Source organism: Dendropsophus ebraccatus, chromosome 5, assembly GCF_027789765.1.
Source record: "Dendropsophus ebraccatus isolate aDenEbr1 chromosome 5, aDenEbr1.pat, whole genome shotgun sequence".
In the NCBI taxonomy this organism is placed as follows: Eukaryota; Metazoa; Chordata; class Amphibia; order Anura; family Hylidae; genus Dendropsophus; species Dendropsophus ebraccatus.
In genome coordinates this window covers 45,619,465-45,638,731 of record NC_091458.1, presented here as the reverse complement: position 1 = coordinate 45,638,731, position 19,267 = coordinate 45,619,465, and the positions used below count along the sequence as shown (strand labels likewise).

The 19,267-nt window shown below is 43.3% G+C and overlaps 1 protein-coding gene across 1 annotated transcript in view; it reads left to right on the top strand.

Annotated features, from left to right (window-relative positions):
- Nucleotides 1-19,267, top strand: part of LRCH1 (leucine rich repeats and calponin homology domain containing 1) — a 178,011-nt gene that overhangs the window by 89,591 nt on the left and 69,153 nt on the right. Inside the window, exons 3-4 of the mRNA XM_069972913.1 lie at nt 9,427-9,571; nt 18,028-18,154. Of these exons, the coding sequence (XP_069829014.1) occupies nt 9,427-9,571; nt 18,028-18,154 (272 nt within the window). The remainder of the gene's footprint in view (nt 1-9,426; nt 9,572-18,027; nt 18,155-19,267) is intronic.

The following is a 19,267-nucleotide window of genomic DNA, read 5'->3' as shown; positions in this document are numbered from 1 at the left end:
ATGAAATGTGTTTATAGAAAACGTCTGCACATCTTAACTATCAGAGTTTGTCCCCCGGAGCAGCGCTCTGTGAACAGGCCATGTTCAGCTGGTCCAGACCCAGCCGTGTAGAGGAAAAGATTAATCACAAGACTGAGGCAGCAAAGTGTGGCAGGACGAGGCGGGTGAATATGTGCCAGGCAATTTGCTGAGAATTACTGCAGAGGAGGATGAGCAAGGTTATAGAGCAGACAGCAGCGGCACGGTGTGATGGAAGGCAAGTCTTGTGGGGTGCAGGGGGATGAACAACCCTGTCTGCACAATGTACAGCAAATGCATCTGTTTTCTGCACGGCTGCCTATCAGCTAGCAACCAAAATAAGAGGAATCACACAAGGAAACGTGTAAGTCCTTCTCAGAATACTAGGCCTGCCCAGAGAAGTGTGCTGTGGGCCACATCTTGCTGGAATCACCCCATTGTCTGTAATCTGCAGAGGACCCACAATATGCAATGGGGGAGATTTATCAAACATGGAGTAAAGTGAAACTGGCTCAGTTGCCCCTAGCAACCAATCAGATTCCACCTTTCATTTTCCAAAGAGTCTGTAAGGAATGAAAAGCGGAAATCTGATTGGTTGCTAGGGGCAACTGAGCCAGTTTCACTTTACACCATGTTTTATAAATCTGCCTCTATATCTTTAGAAATAGTTGACCTTCCTTTATTTCTTAGTTTTGTAATTTATTTCCATGTTTCTTACACAGCAAATGTGCCTTATATGGAATGTATCACCTAGATTTTTTTCTTTTTACTAATCTTAGCTAGATGTTGAAACGTGTTCTTTTTTTTCTAATAAGTTTCTATTTACTGATTTATTTATTTATTTATTTACTTTTTAGTATAATATTATAAAGGCAGACATTTAACCTGACCTGTTTTCAGCAGAATTTGGAGATATGGTTACACCAAGCCCCATGGCATAGAGTAATTTGAAGCTGACCCTATTCAGCTGTATGGGAGAGTTTTCTAGGTATGCTCTGTGACCTGTGCAGAACTCAATGTGCAGAGGGATGGGAAGGCAGAGCCACGAAGATCAGGTATTGTGAATGGTTGGAGATTCTGTGTTGACGTTAGGCCTCAATCTTCCTTAAAGGGAACCTGTCACCTGGGACGCAGGCACAGAACCGCCCGACCCCCCGGTGCAGCCCCCGGATGCTTACCCTTTCCGGTGTTTCCCACTCCTGGAGCCGGTCCCAGGACAAAGCTATCAGTGCCTGAAGCCGTGCGCGCGCTGTATGCAAATTACCTGAGATGAGTCCGATGCCCATAGAGAATGAATGGAGCTGTCATTCTCTATGGGCATCGGACTCATCTCTGCAGCGCGCGCACAGCTTCAGGTGCTTATATCAATCATGTGGAAGAGAGCTCACTTTGCACGCCTCTCTCCCGGCTCTATCTAGAACACTCTATGGCACATCAAAAGTATTTTTACATGACAGCGCCTATTTAGAGCAAATCGATTTATAGGAAGCTTTTACTGTCAGCCATTGGCACTTGTATTTTTAGACTCAGAGCGATGGATAGAAAGCCTTATGCCTCCTAAGGTATCTTGTGAATGTATCTCGACAAGCAGGTGGCAGGTCTCAAACACAGGGAATATTGAACAGAAATAGACCCTGCTTTTTGTATATTAGCCGCTGTATTTACATTCTCATCTTTATTACCCGCTATAATAAATACTCACTATAATCAAGGCTATAAATCTGATCCCCTGTGAAAGTGCCCTTCTCTCCGAGGTGACCGTGGTTTTCATGCTGTGTTCCACAGCCTCTGATGTACACTAGAAAGGCTACATACCCAAACATACTGGAGGGCCATAGCTGCCTATGTTCACACGCACTGGAAGATAGAGATATCACACTCCCCCCAGGCATTTCTCTTCCATCAATTAAGACCCCCGGAGGAAGACACAGTGGTAAAGATACCTGACGTAGTACACATAGCCATACATGTAGCATTGCGGTGTTTGTTCCAGGAGTGGCTCTCAAGTAAGACTCCAGATGTCCCTATGGTAATATCTCAGCTAAAAAGACTCTTTGGCATAGATAGAGTTTATGCTGAACGTCACAAACACTCAGGGATTAAGGGGTTTTTCGACCGCTGGCGTTCCTTTTTGGAATCCCATCACACAGCTCAAGAGATACATGACATAATGTACCCCTTTAGACTCACTGAGTGGTACTGTAGGCATGACCTGGCAGGAACCTTGGGGCGCTTACGTGTCCGACAGCCAAATCTAGAAGAGCCTGGTAGTAATGTATCTCCTTAGCTGTCCTTGTGTCCCAGAAGAGGGGTGGGTGATGGGATAAGGGAGACGAGGGGGGGGAAATTTCTATGTATTATATTGCCAAGATATGGAAGATCACCGTGCCCAGGCACAAATGTGAATTCAGTGGTTTTGTGTTGCCCTGTGACATGCCAGATGCCTCTGTCCCTTCACCATATATTTCTGTATGTACCTCATATGTGATATTTCACTTTCTGTTATATTCCTCTCTCTTTACTCTTTGGAGAGATGACGTGTTTGTATGTAAAAAAAAAAAATTTTTGTTGGAAAATTTAATAAAATTTATTTAAAAAAAAAAAGAAAGGCTACATACATCACAAGGCTATTCTTTCTTTATGAATGTAGCATGCATGGGTTGAAGGAAAGCTTTCTTGATTTAAGCGATAAAACGTTATATACTAAGTGCTTTATTTTTGTAACCATTCAGCAGCACTATCAGTTCATCAGTATATGCTCTGTGAGCCCGCTGCAGGCAGACTTCTGGGGGAGTGGATGTCTCAAACAGGTTCTTAAAGGGATATTCCCAGGTTCCACTTCTGGGGCCCACACCTATCTTGGGATAAAGGTCCCCCTGGTTAAAAATAGCCAATTGGGCATTTTGCATACTTCCTATTTACTTTAAAGCGAATGTACCACTAGGTACATCACTGTGGGCTTTTTACATTAACAGACCGGCGCAGGGATGCCGGTGCCACAGTCCTTTATTCGAACCACCGCCCAGTTTCCACTAATGGCGCCAGTCTATTCCCGAGTGCCGGGCGGGCATGAAGCACTGGGGCAGGCCCGCCGGCCCTCAGTGTGACGAAACCCCCTCCCCTCTGTGATGAGGCCCCATTAGAATCAATGGAGCTGTGTGTAGGGGGGAGGGGAGAGAATGTCACACTGGGGGTCAGTGGGCCTGCCCCCAATGCTTCATGCTGTGCTCTGGAATAGACTGGTGACATGCACGGGAACTGGGTAGTTGTTCAAAAAAAGGACTGCGACACTGGCATCCTCACGCTGGCGCCAGTCTGTTAATGTAAAAAACACAAAGCGATGTACCTGGTGGTACATTCACTTTAATGGTAATTGCGTAAACAGTGTAGAGATATGTTTAATTTAAATAAACAGTGTAGTTTGTACTGCAACACAGTTTACACAACTCCCAGTAAAATCTGTGAAAGTTAAAGGGGTAGTCTGGAAAATTTTTAAAGAATATTTTGGTGCAAGAAGATTTGTAAATTACTTATGTTTAAAAAACTCAAGTCTTCCAGTAGTTATCAGCTGCTGTATGTCCTGCAGGAAGTGATGTATTCTTTCCAGTCTGACACAGTGCTCTCTGCTGCCACCTGTTTCAGGAACTGTTCACAGCAATAGAGGATATTATCTATGGGAATTCACTACTGCTCTGGACAGTTCCTGACATGGACAGAGGTGGCAGAAGAGAGCATTTTTTTCTTCTCCAGAGTACCCTTTAAGCAAAATGTGTAAAACAGCCTAATTGGGTGTAGAGTGCGCTCTAGTAGTCACTGGCTACTATAATGCTTTGAATGATATAATCTTTTCACCATATTTAAGTTGTATATTTGTTTATAGTGCTACTTTAGGGATTCAGTTAACAAGCTCTCACATTTTAAAGAAAAAGAATATGGCACGTATAGACTATAATTATGCCAGTGGGCCATCTTGGCATCTTTACTATGCAGAAATTGGAAGTAGTTTAGCTCTAAAGAGAGCATAACATTAAGATTCTTAACATGTTTATTCATAGACTAAAAACCTGTTTTCTTATGGTTTGTCTTGGCGTGCCTACATAAATCACTCAGCAGCAGATGTCTGGCAGACGTATTGCACGGTTTCAGCAATAAGTAAATTTACTTACCCAACATGAATAGATTTGTCACCTGAATTGGGCAGAACAAGTGCTACTTGTAGGCTTTTACTGTTATCAACTAGCAAATTTAGTATCGGACCAGTAATATACAAGCAGAGCTGCCTCGTAGCCCTGTCAGCACAGGTCAGCAGGTGATAACAGAGAACAGTAGCTGTACTTGTATCAACACAATAATGCAAGTCTATGGGACTGTCTCAGGTTTACTGAACACTCAGACTCCGACCGATCCAATCTTTTGTCTTGTTTCTAGGACTGATGAAAAATGTATTAAAGTGACAGCCAAGTAAAAATTTTATATATATATATATATATATATATATATATATATATATTTGTTTCAAGTATATAGAAAAAAATTGAGAAGCTATGCTTACCTCCCTGCGCTCCCCCCGAGTCCTCCTATGGGTTTCTGGTGTCCCCACGATGAATGATCCAGCCTCCACTTTCCACAAATTCGGCACGTTGGTGACAGCCCACCTAGCCAATCACTGATTGAGACAGGACATGGCCAGTGATTGGCTGAGCGGCCTATCACTGCCAGGACAAGTCCATTTTGGATGTGGAGTTGGGCTTGTTCAGCGGGAGACACAGGAAACCCATAGGAGGACACCGGAGGAGTGCAAAGAGGTAAGCTCTTTTATTGTTTTCTATATACTTGCAATAAAATATAGAAGATTTTCCCTAGCTGGATAGCCCCATTAAGGACCCTATTACAAAGTTAAACTGGAACAGACATGCCCACACGAATGATTGCTGGTTCGCTTCGTAATTTAATGGCTGCACATCTCCAATACACAGTGAGATGTGGAGGCAACAAATGAGGATTTTTTATGCAGCCAAAACAATACGATCAAGCGGTGTACGAGCTCATGCTCGTTCATCATGTTGGGATGCCAACACTCAGTTCTGCAGTTTTCAATAAACTACATATTCCTGGTATCCATGCCATTGACTTCTATTTCATTTCGTAAATGTCTTCGCTGTGTCAGGAAATACTCTTCAGAGTTTGCCTGGGAAACTTTCTGTAGGAAATGATATGTTTGCTGGAGCCAGACAAAATCAACATTTTCTAGCTATCAAAATAAGTTGATAGATTTGAGGACAACAGATTTCCAAGTAACTGGAAAACAACAATGGTGGGAGCAATGGGGAAAATCCGAAACTGTGCAGCATTAGATTATCGGTGGCTGAAGAATATGGATGCAGCCCTAGAGAGTCCTGGAAAACATGTGTTGTTGTTTTTTTTTGCTGGTTAAGAAGTATTTATTGACATAGCAGTTGTTGCTGCTGGTAATATTGCCCTGCTTGGTGCATTTGGTAGTATTTAGTTGGCACTCTTTGCAGTAAGGCTAAGAAACGGAAAGAAAAATAGATGCATTTGTGTGCATTCGTTTTGATCCGTTTTTCCATTGACTTCCATTATAAAATAGAATGGATCAAAACGCATTAATTTTTTTAAACAGTTCAAAAAAAGTGATCGACCACATTTTTGTGTATGTAAAAAAAACAAAAACAGTTTTTATCCGTTTTTTGTTTTTTTTTTTTATAATGGAAGTCAATGAAAAAAAAAACGGATCAAAACTGATACACACAAATGCATCTGTTTTTCCTTCCCTTTTTTGTAATAATGAATGAAAAAATGTAGTGTGAAGTGAACCCAGCCTAATATGGGCTCTGTATAATAGTATTTGGCACTGCACAGTAACATGTGTTTGTCAGGATAGTCCCAGCATCAACACAGACTGGTGAGGCCGGGTAGAAGAAGGTTAAGGAGCCCTGCCACAAAGTAAGCTCTAGCACAGTGTGGTGAACTTTGGTGCTTTAGCCATAGTCATATCTTTGGTTGCCCAGGCATGATAGGAATTGTAGTTTTGCAACAGCCACTGATTCATCATCTCTGCTTTAGTACCTTTAAGGCTGGGTTCACACTGCGTTTTTGCAATCCATTTTTTGCAAAAAACGGATGAAAAACGGATGGAAAAAAACGGATGCAAAAACGCTGTGTGTACCCAGCCTAACTATGGACATAAAACAGCTGTGAGCCATACACTCATTGTACTCACACAAAACATCTGTTATCGGCCCTTTTAGCCGCTGTCTGTATCCCTCTGACCAAGTGACCTTGTTATTTCCAGTTATGAAGAATCAGTCATTGATGAGAGGTTTGTGTTGTGTTTGTGATTATGTATCTATGGTAAAGTACATTGGCCATAGCACTGTGGGAAAATGTCGGTCAGTATACAGAATCACGCCCGCGATACATGGGACTAGGGATAGGCAAGGACTATGTGGGATACTCAACACATGGGTAATGTGTTTTGGACAGTTTGCCACTTGTATCATGCATGGCTTCACATCATGTTTGGAGTCTACGATGTCAGGATTAAATTTTTTTCTATTAGAAACCAGATTAAAAAAGATTTCATGGCCTAAAAATGTGTGGTGTTAAAGGGACACAAAACCACTGGCATGTCTTCAGGCAGTTAGAGTTAGCGGGCCAAAACTGCAACTAGTAAGCTACTATTGTAAGATAAACCTTTTTTTCTCTATTATATCTGTATACCAGCTGTAGTCTGCTTCTGGACTGTGATTTAAGGCCCTTGCACACTGAGGTGGAATTTACGAAGAGTCCGATAAATCCGCTTATCATTTGGCCTGTCCTATTCCTTCAATGGGATTTCTTGTGCGCCTATGCTCTCCGCTCAAGGAATGAACATGTTCATTCTATGAGTGGAGCAGACGCACAAGACAAATTTTCATTTTTTGAAAATGAAGATAGAAACACAGACAACAAAGATATGTTCTGAATGCTTTCATTGATATCTATCCAGTGGTGCCATTAGCTTGGTAAGTGGTCAGGGGTTGACAGATTTGCTTTAAACCCGTGATGATTGTTTTCTCGTAGGGTAGTTCCGGTGCTCCAAGGCCATTTGGATCCCGCAGGCACCTACGACACATTTTTTCCTTCTTTCTCCAGGGCTTGGTGTAGGGTGGTCTAGGGGGAATAAAAAACAAAGAAAACAGAGTGTTTCTTTAAGGGTGCGTTCACACGTACAGGATCTGCAGCAGATTTGATGGTGCAGATTTGAATCTGCAGCAGATCTGCAGCACATCCGCAGCAGATTTGATGGCCTAGAGTTACTTTGCATTGAACGTACCCTAAAACTCCATTTACAGCTGACTTTTGCTCTGCAGGCGCCATCTCTAATTTTTATTGTCCCCAAGCTAGTGGCTTGAGCCTAAGCTTTACCATGTCACCAATTTACTGTACATACACAGATGAGGAGATTCTGATTCTTTATATTATTCCCTAGAAGCAGCAGCAGCATGGAGGACGTTGTAGACCAGTAGTTAGCTGTGAATCCTGCAAGGGGTGAGATCTAGCGCACACAGTAAGCTGTTATTTAATCTCTTTGCAGGCTCTGTTTGCAGTATCTCTCACCACTCACTGGATTGTGACTTTTTTTCTTCTTATCGGATTGAGGCACACAGTAGTTTCTTCGTAGCTGTATTATATTTTGCCAGTATGAATATAGTATGAGTATAGGAAGTAAGCAGCCATTGTTAGCTTTATTGAGTAGCAACTTCTTTTCACTCCCTTGAGACATGTATAAGGCTAGGTTCACACTGCGTTTCCAGCATCCGTTTAACGGATCCGTTTTTTTTAACGTCCAGAAAAATAGAGTCAGCAACGTTTTTTGGTCCGTTTTGGTCCGCCAAAAAAAACGGATCCGTTTTTCTTTATAATGGAAGTCAATGGAAAAACGGATGCACACAAATGAATCCGTTTTTTGCAATCCGTTTTTCATGCGTTTTTTTGCAAAAAACGGATGCGTTAAACGGATGCTGAAAACGCAGTGTGAACCTAGCCTAAGCAGTAAGTACAGAGAATTCCTTTTCCATATATACAGACGTTCCCAGTAGTAATCTGCCGCTTTTACGTTTTGTGTTGTTCTCTGTGAAATATGCACAGTAAATGAGCCATTTCTTCTGCTTCACATGGGGATTTTTCTCGTTGCCTTTTTGTGCATTGTACCTTGGCCATAAATGGTAAACTCGCTGCATCTGGTGTTTCAGCTCAGATTTTATGTCTCACCCTTTACAGATGCATCTTCCGTAACATACGCTGACATCAGAAAGAGCTCAGGCGTCACAAAAGGAAGATTTCCACTATAGAAAAGACAGGTTTAATTAAAGGAACAGTAAGCCACAAGTAATAGTGAGACAATAAGCCTTTTTACAGCATTCACTAATGGAACTTATTCCGACCCATACACCATTTTACGGTGGGGTCGAAATAAGTTGGTGTGGGGCTTCTGCACCAGAATCTCAGGACATCAGCTGTCAGTATGAAAGCTTGGCTTCTGCTGTAACTACCTGGAGAGGAGACACTTCCGCTCTGGGTAGTTTAGCCTCTTACATGCTGCGATAAAATCAAGCAAATGTATGGAGGTGTTACTTACTCCTATCATGGCAGTTACATCTTTTACCAACTCCCCGCTGATCACCTCTTACAGGTCCGCGATTCCATCAAAATCATAGGAAAAATTGTGCTATTTTACTGCAGTTTGTGGCAAAATGGCATCAAAAGCTCATCATCATGAACCCAAAATAGATGCCCTGTGTAAAGTCAGCCTAAGTGCAGCGAAGGCATTTCTTTTAATGCAATATGTGAGAATTAGGGAGAAGGCACTCACCATAAAAAAATTTCTTTAGTCATCCAAAAATATAAAATCTTGCAAAGCATGTAGCAGTTGTCGGGGACGCCATTCAATCACTGAAAAGTGTAGCAGCCGTTTCTCAGGTGTCTGATGATGTGCACATGCACGCGAGAAACAGCTGTTACACTTTACAGTGATTAAATGGCGTCCCCGCCAACTGCTACATGCTCTGCAAGGTTTTATATTTTTGGATGAATAAAGAGTTTTTTTATGGTGAGTGCCTTCTCCCTACTTCTCACATATTGGATTTGTATCTCTTGCTTGGGGCAATTCTATGAATGAGCACCGCCAAATATACTGCTGCTGATTGTAGTACTTGGACTATATTTGTTTTTGTTTGGCCTGGATTAGTTAGTTGCCAGTCCACTGTTCCTATCCTTTTGTCTATTTCTTTTCATGTGTGACTGCTGCTATAATTGTGGTATATGATTGACTTACATGTTTTAGTTGGACGCAGTTTTTCTGATATAATAGAATGATAACACTTTTGTGTGTATTCTTCCACATAGATTTTTCGAAGAATAGGCTGACAGAAATTCCGATAGAAGTTTGTCACTTTGTGTCACTGGAGGCGCTCAACCTTTACCAGAACTGCATCAAAGTCATCCCAGACATATTAGCAAATTTACAAATGCTGACTTACTTGAATATAAGGTAAGTTTCATTGTTCATAGTTCCTCAGTTATTTAGTACTGTATTATCAGTGGTGGTTATGTAAAATGTACCTTGGGGGCACACCTCTTTGTCCCCGGTGGGACCTGCGCCTGTCGCTCGGCGGGCGCAGAATTCTGCATCTGCTCTTGAGCCGTTAACAGGCATAAATCCACACCTCCTCCCTGTCTTACCGCTCCCACCTGCTCGTCCATTAGGGTGCTTTGCACAAAAATCTGTACCTTTTCTTTGGCGTACACCAAGATGCATAATGATAAATGTCCCTGTATATCTATATCAAATGTATCATAGATAAGCCACTGCAATAAATCTGATGCTTCTTCATGCTGCCTTTATGTCAAAAATGCTAAGGGTCCTATTAGACAAAGCGATTTTTTATTTTCTCCGATTAATGATAAATGATAGTAAACAAGCGCTTTTGGGAACGACCTGAAATCACTCACCATAATACACAGAACAATAGTTCTGTGTATTATGGTGTAATTACGATCATTTGTATACTCTAGTAATAACAAGCGAGCGTATGTACATACCCTGAAAGATTTGCCAACGTTTAGCAATGATTTTATGGTCAGCTCAAAAGATGCGATCAACCATGTACGAACAAATTCTCATTAGTCGCTTGTTGCCTGCTTACACACGGAAAGAGTAACGCTTAAATTTCAATAATGATTAACGATTTTTCACCCAATAATTTTTCCATGCAGTAATGCCCTAAGTGTTAGGAATCTACCCCAAAACGTGTGAGCTTTTACATGTAGCCCACCTTGTTTGATTAGTTACACCTATAACATCAGATGAAGTGGTCTATCCAGTATACCATGCAACAGTGTTCCCCAACATGTGGCTTTCCAGCTGTTGGAAAACTACTACTCTTGTTATGTCCTGACAGCCGAATGTTCTCTCGGCATGCTGGGAGTTGTAATGCTCCAACAACTGAAGAGCCATAGGCTATGGTAACATTACGTTTTTTTCTGTCCATTTTTGTTTTCTCAAAATGATGTCCTTCGTTTTGAGTACCACATTAAATCCTTCATTTTGTGTTTTGGGTGCTCATCATTACAATGATGGCTGTTGGTACATTATTCTAGTTAAGGCTCTTTGGGATTTGGTTCTTTTATTGAAAGTCTATTAAATTTTGTAGTAAAGACGGTGGAATGACGGTGGAAAAAAAATGTGTGCAAACAACTAAAAATAACATCCGTTGTTTGCAAAAAATTCTATGTTTAATTGTCATGAACATTAAAGGGGTTTTCCAGTAAAAATCTTTTTCTTTCAAATCAAATGGTGTCAGAAAGTTATATAGATTTGTAATTTACCGCTATTAAAAAATCTCCAGCCTTCCCATACTTATCAGCTACTATATGTCATGGAGGAAATGTTGTTTTATTTTCAGTCTGACACAGTGCTCTCTGCTGACATCTCTGGCCCAGACAGGAACTGTCCAGAGCAGGAGAGGTTTTCTTTGGGGATTCATAGAAAACCGAGACAGAGTTCCTGTCTCGGGCCAGAGATTTCAGCAGAAAGCACTGTGTCAGACTTAAAAAAAATAAGGCAATGTTTCCTGCAGGACATACAGCAGCTAATAAGTATGGGAAGACCTGAGATTTTCTAATAGAAGTAAATTACAAGCCTATATAATGCTCTGATATCAGTTGATTTGAAAGAAAGATTTTCACTGGATAACCCTTTTAATTTGACATCCACGCAAAAAATGTCCGTTATTCAATACCCTATGTATATTGTACATCAACGTCAATTAAAAATAACAGACTTGTTTGGGTTTGTGTGGACCCAAACTTTGGGCAAATTCGCTCATCTCCAGTGATGGTTCAGTAACCTTCCCTTGAACCAGTAAGCACAGCCATTCCAGTGGCAGGTCATGTTACTAAGTGATATTTTTTTTACATACATTCTAATGTTGAATAAAAAATATTTACACAAGTATCTATGGAATTTATATGTTTTGCCAAGAGAAGTTTGCAATTTGTATTTATGTATATGTGTTTCCTGAAATAGCCGTGCTGTATAATGTGTTTTCTGGTGTCACAAAACTTTATCTAGGCAAACAGTTTATCTAGTACATAGAATGCGTACATTTTAGACTTTTAAATACAACAACACATTTTTGAGATGCTTCACCTAAGCAAAAGGTATAAAATAAATATACAGTGGTACCTTGGTTCTCAAACTGCTCGGTTTTAGAACTACTTGGAACTCAAACTGTAATTTCAAGGTTCTCAAACACTTTTCGGGCCCCCAGTCTTGAAGTGCTCGGTATCTGAACCTTTTTGTGAGTGTGGATGGTGGGTTGTACCTGGTGAGTTTAGCACTGGTGAGGCCTTACATACAGTACAGTACAGTATAAGACTTCTGGAGTGCATATACAGTACAGTAGTAGTACAGTCAGTGCACCACCATCTTCCATACATTACAGTGCTGGGATGAGGGGACGCTATACAGTAAAGGATGAGTGAGGAGTTAGTGACTATTGTACTATAATTGCTGGTTCTGTTGAATGTTTCTTGTGTATAATGTCCTGTACAGTATAAAGTGCTGTTCTATAATGTCCTTTACAGTATATAGTGCTGTTCTGTAATGTACTGTAGAGATTAAACAGGGCACTTATCAATGTAATATAAGAGTACTGTAGGTATCTATCGGTGTGTGCTGGAACCAATTAAACACATTTGCATTATTTCCTATGGGAAGACGCTGCTCGGTTATCAAACTGCCTTTCGGAACCAATTAAGTTCGAGAACTGAGGTACCACTGTGTATGCATATGTATGTATATATATATATATATATATATATATATATATATATATTAGAATAGAAGCTTGCACCTTTTAGAGCATTTCTATGGAGTCTGTTGTAAGAGATTCTGCACCACTGTTGGGGTTCCTAGAGGCCATCAATAAAATAGATTCATAGGGGTCTACATATTATTTTTTTAGGAAACAGGAAATTGCTGAATGAGAGCAGAGGGTGATGATTAAATATCTGTTTACTTTATATGTAAGAGAGTATAATGCATATACATTAAACATGAACACAAACGCAGTGTGGATCTATCCTTATTATGAAAATGATGAATGCGCCTAGGGGGACATTTATAAACATGGGTGTTCTCATGCGCAAGTCTAAAAGTATGCCCCGCCCCCAATTACCACTAGATTCACTCCTCTTAGTGAAACCTGACCTGACGTGCATCTGCTGCACAACGGGCACAGAAATCTACACCTGCTCTTGAGCGTATATAATAATTTTTATTTGTATAGCGCACACAGATTCCGCAGCACTTCACCTATCTGTATGTTTTTGGGTGTGGGAGGAAACCAGAGTACCGATTTCACGGAGAGAACATACTAACTCTTTGCAGATGTTGGTGGGATTTGAACCTAGGACTCCAGCGCTGCAAGGCTACAGTGCTAACCACTGAGCCCGTGCTGCGTATATGGGGGTAATATTGCCAAGTTTAGTGGTTTTTCTGATCCCGTCAATTGCAGTAGTAGAAACCTGGCTGTCAGTTGCTACTGAGCTTTTTCTGCTGATCACATGACCTTTATGTAAGGCAGCCTATGGCATAGAGGTACATCACTGCCATGTACTTTACGTATTATTGCCACCATATAGTATTCATGTACCAAACACATATACAACTGTACTGTAATGGACAAACAAATATTACTGGTTATTGTAAACAAAACATGCATATAAACATATTACAGACACATATATGTGCACTAAACTGTACACTCAGCTGTGTACATGTATGGAGGCTGGTAGTCGAGTGAGTATGGAGCAGGTCAGGAGCTGAGCCTGCTCTATATGCAGCAGATGTCAGCTGCTACCTATGGCTGACATCTGCTGGAAATTACCGACATTGGATATCACTCATCATTGAATACTATCATCATTGAATACTATCATCATATCAATGCTGGCCATTTAACTGGTTAAATGCCACGATCAATAGCGATAATGGCTTTTAAATAGTTTTGTCATATACCATTAGTGGTTTGGTGGTCTGATTAGCAACATGTGGACTGATCACAGTAGCCCGAGCCCTTAGCTTGGTCTCTACTGATTTGATAGATCTACTGAGTCTGCCTATGGCAGGTCCTGTCAGTAAAGCGCCGACCTAATAGATCAATACACTACATATGCATTGCATTGATCTTTATAAGCAATCTAATAATTAAAGCCATTCCCTAGATGAGCTAAAATAGTGTAAAAATGTTGTTAAAGATACAAAAATAACTTCATTCCCTAATAAAAACTCAAATCACCTCCCTCTTCCAAATGGAAAAAACCTAAACCCAATTGCTGTGTGCGTAATTGTCCCAACTAATGAAACCTAACAATATGGATTCTGCATGGTCAGCATTGTAAATGAAAAGTGACACCAAATGCAAGATAACACTATATACCAGGGGTGGGGAACCTCCGGCCCGCGGGCCGCATCCGGCCCCTGAGACCTCCCGATGCGGCCCGCGGCCCGCAGCTCCCCTGTGATGCGCGCCGCTCTGGAGGAGGAAGAAGCCGGCATACACCGCATCCTCCGGTGTCTGTGACAGCTGGCGGACACAGGAGGATGCTGTCTATGCCGGCTTCTTCCCCAGCAGAGCGGCGCGTGTCTTTAGTCTCCTGCGGGCCGCACGCGATGACGTCATTTCATCACGCGCCGCCTGCAGGAGAAGACCGGCACAGAGGACCTGGGAGAGAAGAGGACCTGGACTGCGTGGGAGCGGAGGTAAGGTGAGTGGGATGTTTATTTTTTTATTTGGGGGTTAACTAGGATCCCAGGGACATGACTGATGGGGGGACAACTAGGCTACCAGGGACATGACTGATGGGGGGACAACTAGGCTACCAGGGACATGACTGATGGGGGGGGGGGGGGCAACTAGGCTACCAGGGACATGACTGATGGGGGGACAACTAGGCTACGAGAGACATGACTGATGGGGGGACAACTAGGCTACCAGGGACATGACTGATGGGGGGACAACCAGGCTACCAGGGACATGACTGATGGGGGGACAACTAGGCTACCAGGGACATGACTGATGGGGGGGGGGGGCAACTAGGCTACCAGGGACATGACTGATGGGGGGGGACAACTAGGCTACCAGGGACATGACTGATGGGGGGGACAACTAGGCTACCAGGGACATGCCTGATGGGGGGGGAATAACTAGGCTACCAGAGACATGACTGATGGGGGGGGGGGAATAACTAGGCTACCAGGGACATGCCTGATGGGGGGGGGAAGAACTAGGCTACCAGAGACATGACTGATGGGGGGGGGGGATAACTAGGCTACCAGAGACATGACTGATGGGGGGGGGAATAACTAGGCTACCAGGGACATAACTGATGGGGGGGGGGGACAACTAGGCTACCAGGGACATGACTGATGGGGGGGACAACTAGGCTACCAGGGACATGACTGATGGGGGGGACAACTAGGCTACCAGAGACATGACTGATGGGGGGGGGACAACTAGGCTACCAGGGACATGACTGATGGGGGGGGGGGACAACTAGGCTACCAGGGACATGACTGATGGGGGGGACAACTAGGCTACCAGGGACATGACTGATGGGGGGATAACTAGGCCACCAGGGATATGACTGATGGGGGAGACAACTAGGCTACCAGAGACATGACTGATGGGGGGGGAATAACTAGGCTACCAGGGACATGACTGATGGGGGGGGAATAACTAGGCTACCAGGGACATGACTGATAAGGGGGGGGGGCGACTAGGCTACCAGGGACATGACTGATGGGGGGGACAACTAGGCTACCAGAGACATGACTGATGGGGGGGGGAATAACTAGGCTACCAGGGACATGCCTGATGGGGGTTAACTAGGCTACCAGGGACATGACTTGGGGGTTAACTAGACTACAAGGGGCATCACTGGGGGTTAACTACAATATCAGGGGCACTAGGGGAACAATACTATGCCTTGTCCTGGGTGCTGCAAACCCCCGCTACTAACTGCCGCGCACGGTATGCGGCCCTCGAATGATTTTATTAATGCCCGACCGGCCCTCGACATGGAAAAGGTTCCCCACCCCTGCTATATACGGTAAATTGTATTTGCGCCTACCTGAACAATAGAGATAACATGTCAGCTTTACCTCAGTGAATTGCGGTAAAACAAAACCCCTCAAAAAGTAGCATTTTTTTTTAATTTCACAAATAATTTCCAGAAATAATTTACTACCTCTGTACAATGTACAATCCCCACCAGTTTCCAGCGAGAGCGCGCGGGAAGCTCGGATGTGCCTGGATTTATGTAGAGGTGTGTGTCTGTATGTCAGCATGTCTATGTGCTAGTGTGTGTGGGGGGGGGGGGGATATTTAAAGGGATACTTTGGGTACTTCTAAATTAAAGCAATTGTTTTGGTATGGATAATTGTAATACTAAACTAAATATCAGAGCCCAAATTCTGGTACTGAGACAACACACACTGGGTACATATATGTAAGTTACATATACTTGTTTAGCTGTACCCCTTCTGCAGATAAAGCCTGTCACATAGGCAGTCCAGGACAACTAAATGCCTACAGAGTGTGTCCCAAAGGGAACATTATATTTCATTGTTGGCCCTACAGAAGGATCGCCTGTTGGTAAATTGGCTGGGACCCACACTGTAAGTCAGAATAAAGATGTTCTTGGTCTTAGTAAGTCTCTGTCTCATCTCACCTGCCTTAAAGGGGTTATCCAGCAACAGAAAAACATGGCCACTTTCTTCCAGAGACGGCACAACTCTTGTCTCCAGTTCAGGTGTGGTTTGCAAATAAGCTCCATTCACTTCAATGGAACTGAAAAACCTACACCCGAACTGGAGACAAGAGTGGTGCTGTCTCTGGAGGAAAGTGGCCATGTTTTCTAATGTTGGATAACCCCTTTAAGGAGGTTGCCTGGTCTCAGCATATGGATGGTTTGGTCTCATGATCGCCATTGATCAGCCCGTTTGCTGAGCTGAGGAACCGAGCCAGAAAAGACAGCACCATTTTCTGTGTGGTGGCCGTGCTGGGTTACTGCAGTACAGCTGCCATTCACTTTAATGGTAGTAACTCGGCATGGCTATTACACAATATAAGTCTGCTTTTAGCTTTAATTACTTTGTACTGTATATGCCACAGGAAAAAAGAGGGGTGCTGGGTGTCGGTACTCCACCGTTCCAATATTAATCTTGAAGATAGGTCATGCATGTTTTGACTGGAAAACCCCTTTAAGGCCCTATTCCATGGAACGATTATCGTCCGTATCCTATGGTGTATCCTATGGTGTATCCTGCTGTATCCTATGGGCTGCCCGGACGATCAGCGATGACCCGGGCAGCCCCCCCGCAGGTCCCCGCCGCCCCTCCCGCACTCACCCGCTCGCTGCAGCCGCGTCGAATAGCGGCCGCAGTGAGCGGGGAACGAGGAGCAAACGAGCGATGAGAGCGCTCGTTTGCTCCTCTAGACGACCCGTGAAATAGGGCCATTAGGCTATGTTCACATTGCAGTATCGGATGGATGATCTTTAGCGCTGCTGAGTTCTGATGCAGGCGCATCCTTGCGCTCCTGCATCAGAACTCCCCACTGCACACAATGGAGCGTACTGCCTGAGCCGCACGCTTTATTGTGTGCACTGACAGGATTCTCTGTGGCTGCAATTCATTGAATAGCGGCAGCAGAAAATTGACATGTCAGTTTCTCGCTGCACCGCTAGGGATCCCGGCCGGAGTGTATACTATGTGTATACACTCCGTCCGTGACTCCCTCAGCCTTCAGCACAATGTAAGTTCCGTACTTATCACAGCTTCTGCAACAACGGCCGTGATTACTGCGGAACTTACTTTGAGTGAACATGGCCTTAAAGTGTACCTGTCAGATCAGCAGCGAGTTCCTCTGTTAATCCGGCAGCAGGCGTCATGACAGGTACAGGTAAAGATGCTGAAGCTCATAGGATTTCTTTCCTTTTTTTTTAATGGGCATGAATTGTGGTCACATATGCAGCATTGCTGAGTGATAGAATAATACGTATATAATAATAAATATATAATTACTTGTCCCAGTTTGTGATATCTGACATATAATAAATCTAGCATGCACTGTAAGGTTGTTACAGTAGTAAGATGAATGTGCACAGGGGCTTATGGAAAGCCTCATACAAGTGCTCCTTTCCTCCCATAGCTGTTTTCGTAGGCCTTTTCTTCCACCCACACGCTAATTTTTTCGCTGTATATAGAGATCTGGCTGTGAAACACTCTTCACATAACGCTTTTGGACGCAGTTCAGCTCTACTCCTGAACACACAAGGGAGCGTGCAGCTCTTTTTTTTTTTTAACATGTCTTTATGAATCACTTAATAAAATTATAGCTTGGCGAAGAATACCTACATTTTCTTCTTTTTTTTTTCTAGCCGAAATCAACTCTCCTCATTGCCAGCCTGTATATGTGGTCTTCCACTAAAAGTCTTAATTGCCAGCAATAATAAGCTTGGATTCCTGCCCGAGGAAATAGGTCAACTACAGCAGTTAATGGAGCTGGTATGTCACTATATCATATTTATTATTCCTCACTTATGTTTTTTGGGGGGGAGAGTTGTAACCTAAATCTGATGCGTGGAATCTAAGGTGAGCCAAATTTATCACTCCCAGTGGGATAGTGTGAACTTTATCTAATGACCTGAAAATTGGTACTTTCTTTTGAAAGAAAACAGAAATCTGGCAGGGAAGTCGCTGAAGGACCTTTGGAAAATCACTTAGTGAAAGAGATTTATGAAAATGGAAAGGCTGAAGTGACAGCAGTGAATTTGTCACAAATTACTACAATGCTGGGACTGAAAAGCCGCCACACATAGTAATCATGTAGGATGCCCCCGGCTGTGCCACTGTTCTTGGTCTTATGGATGACACAACAGGTGTGATGACGTGTCCTGAGCCTGCTAATATGCCAGCCAACTAGAGCTGTATATAGCTGTATACTCCCATGTTTATGTTTGGCACAGACCTCAATTGCATAATTATTAAAGGGAAACGAATAATTAGCATCCAACCTGCTAAAATGTCCTCACACATGGGGCACTGAGGGTAAAGGTATTTTTCTTACAGTACCTTCATCCTCGAGACCATTTTTGGGATACTATCACTTCATTTTGTATACAAAAGAGTTTCGGTGCACAGGGGACCGAGCTTCCCCCCTAAGTTCCTTTTTTTCCCGGCGTATAAGACAACTTTTTAACCCCGAAAAATCTTCTTAAAAAATCGGGGTCGTCTTATATGGCGGGTAAGATCGCCCCATACGGTGGGGGAGTATGGGGCAACCACTACAAAAAAACAAACGGTTAACTCACCTGGTGCCTGTTCCTGGCCTCCGTGTGCCTCCTGTCCCATTCCCGACGCAGGCAGTGTGACGTACACTGACTGCGCCAGGGATCCCCGTTCCCGAGCAGCCGAGCCTCTCGGCGTTTCTCCGATGATACGCTCGGCTGCTTGGGAGAGCTCCGGGGATCCCGAAGTCAGTGTACGTCACACTGCCTGCACCGGGAATGGGACAGGAGGCGGGGAACCTGCCCCAGGTAAGTTAACTGTTTTTTTTTTTTTAATGTAGCTGCAGTTAACCCCTGCCTGACTGCAGCAGGGCTGCGTTCAGGCAGGGGT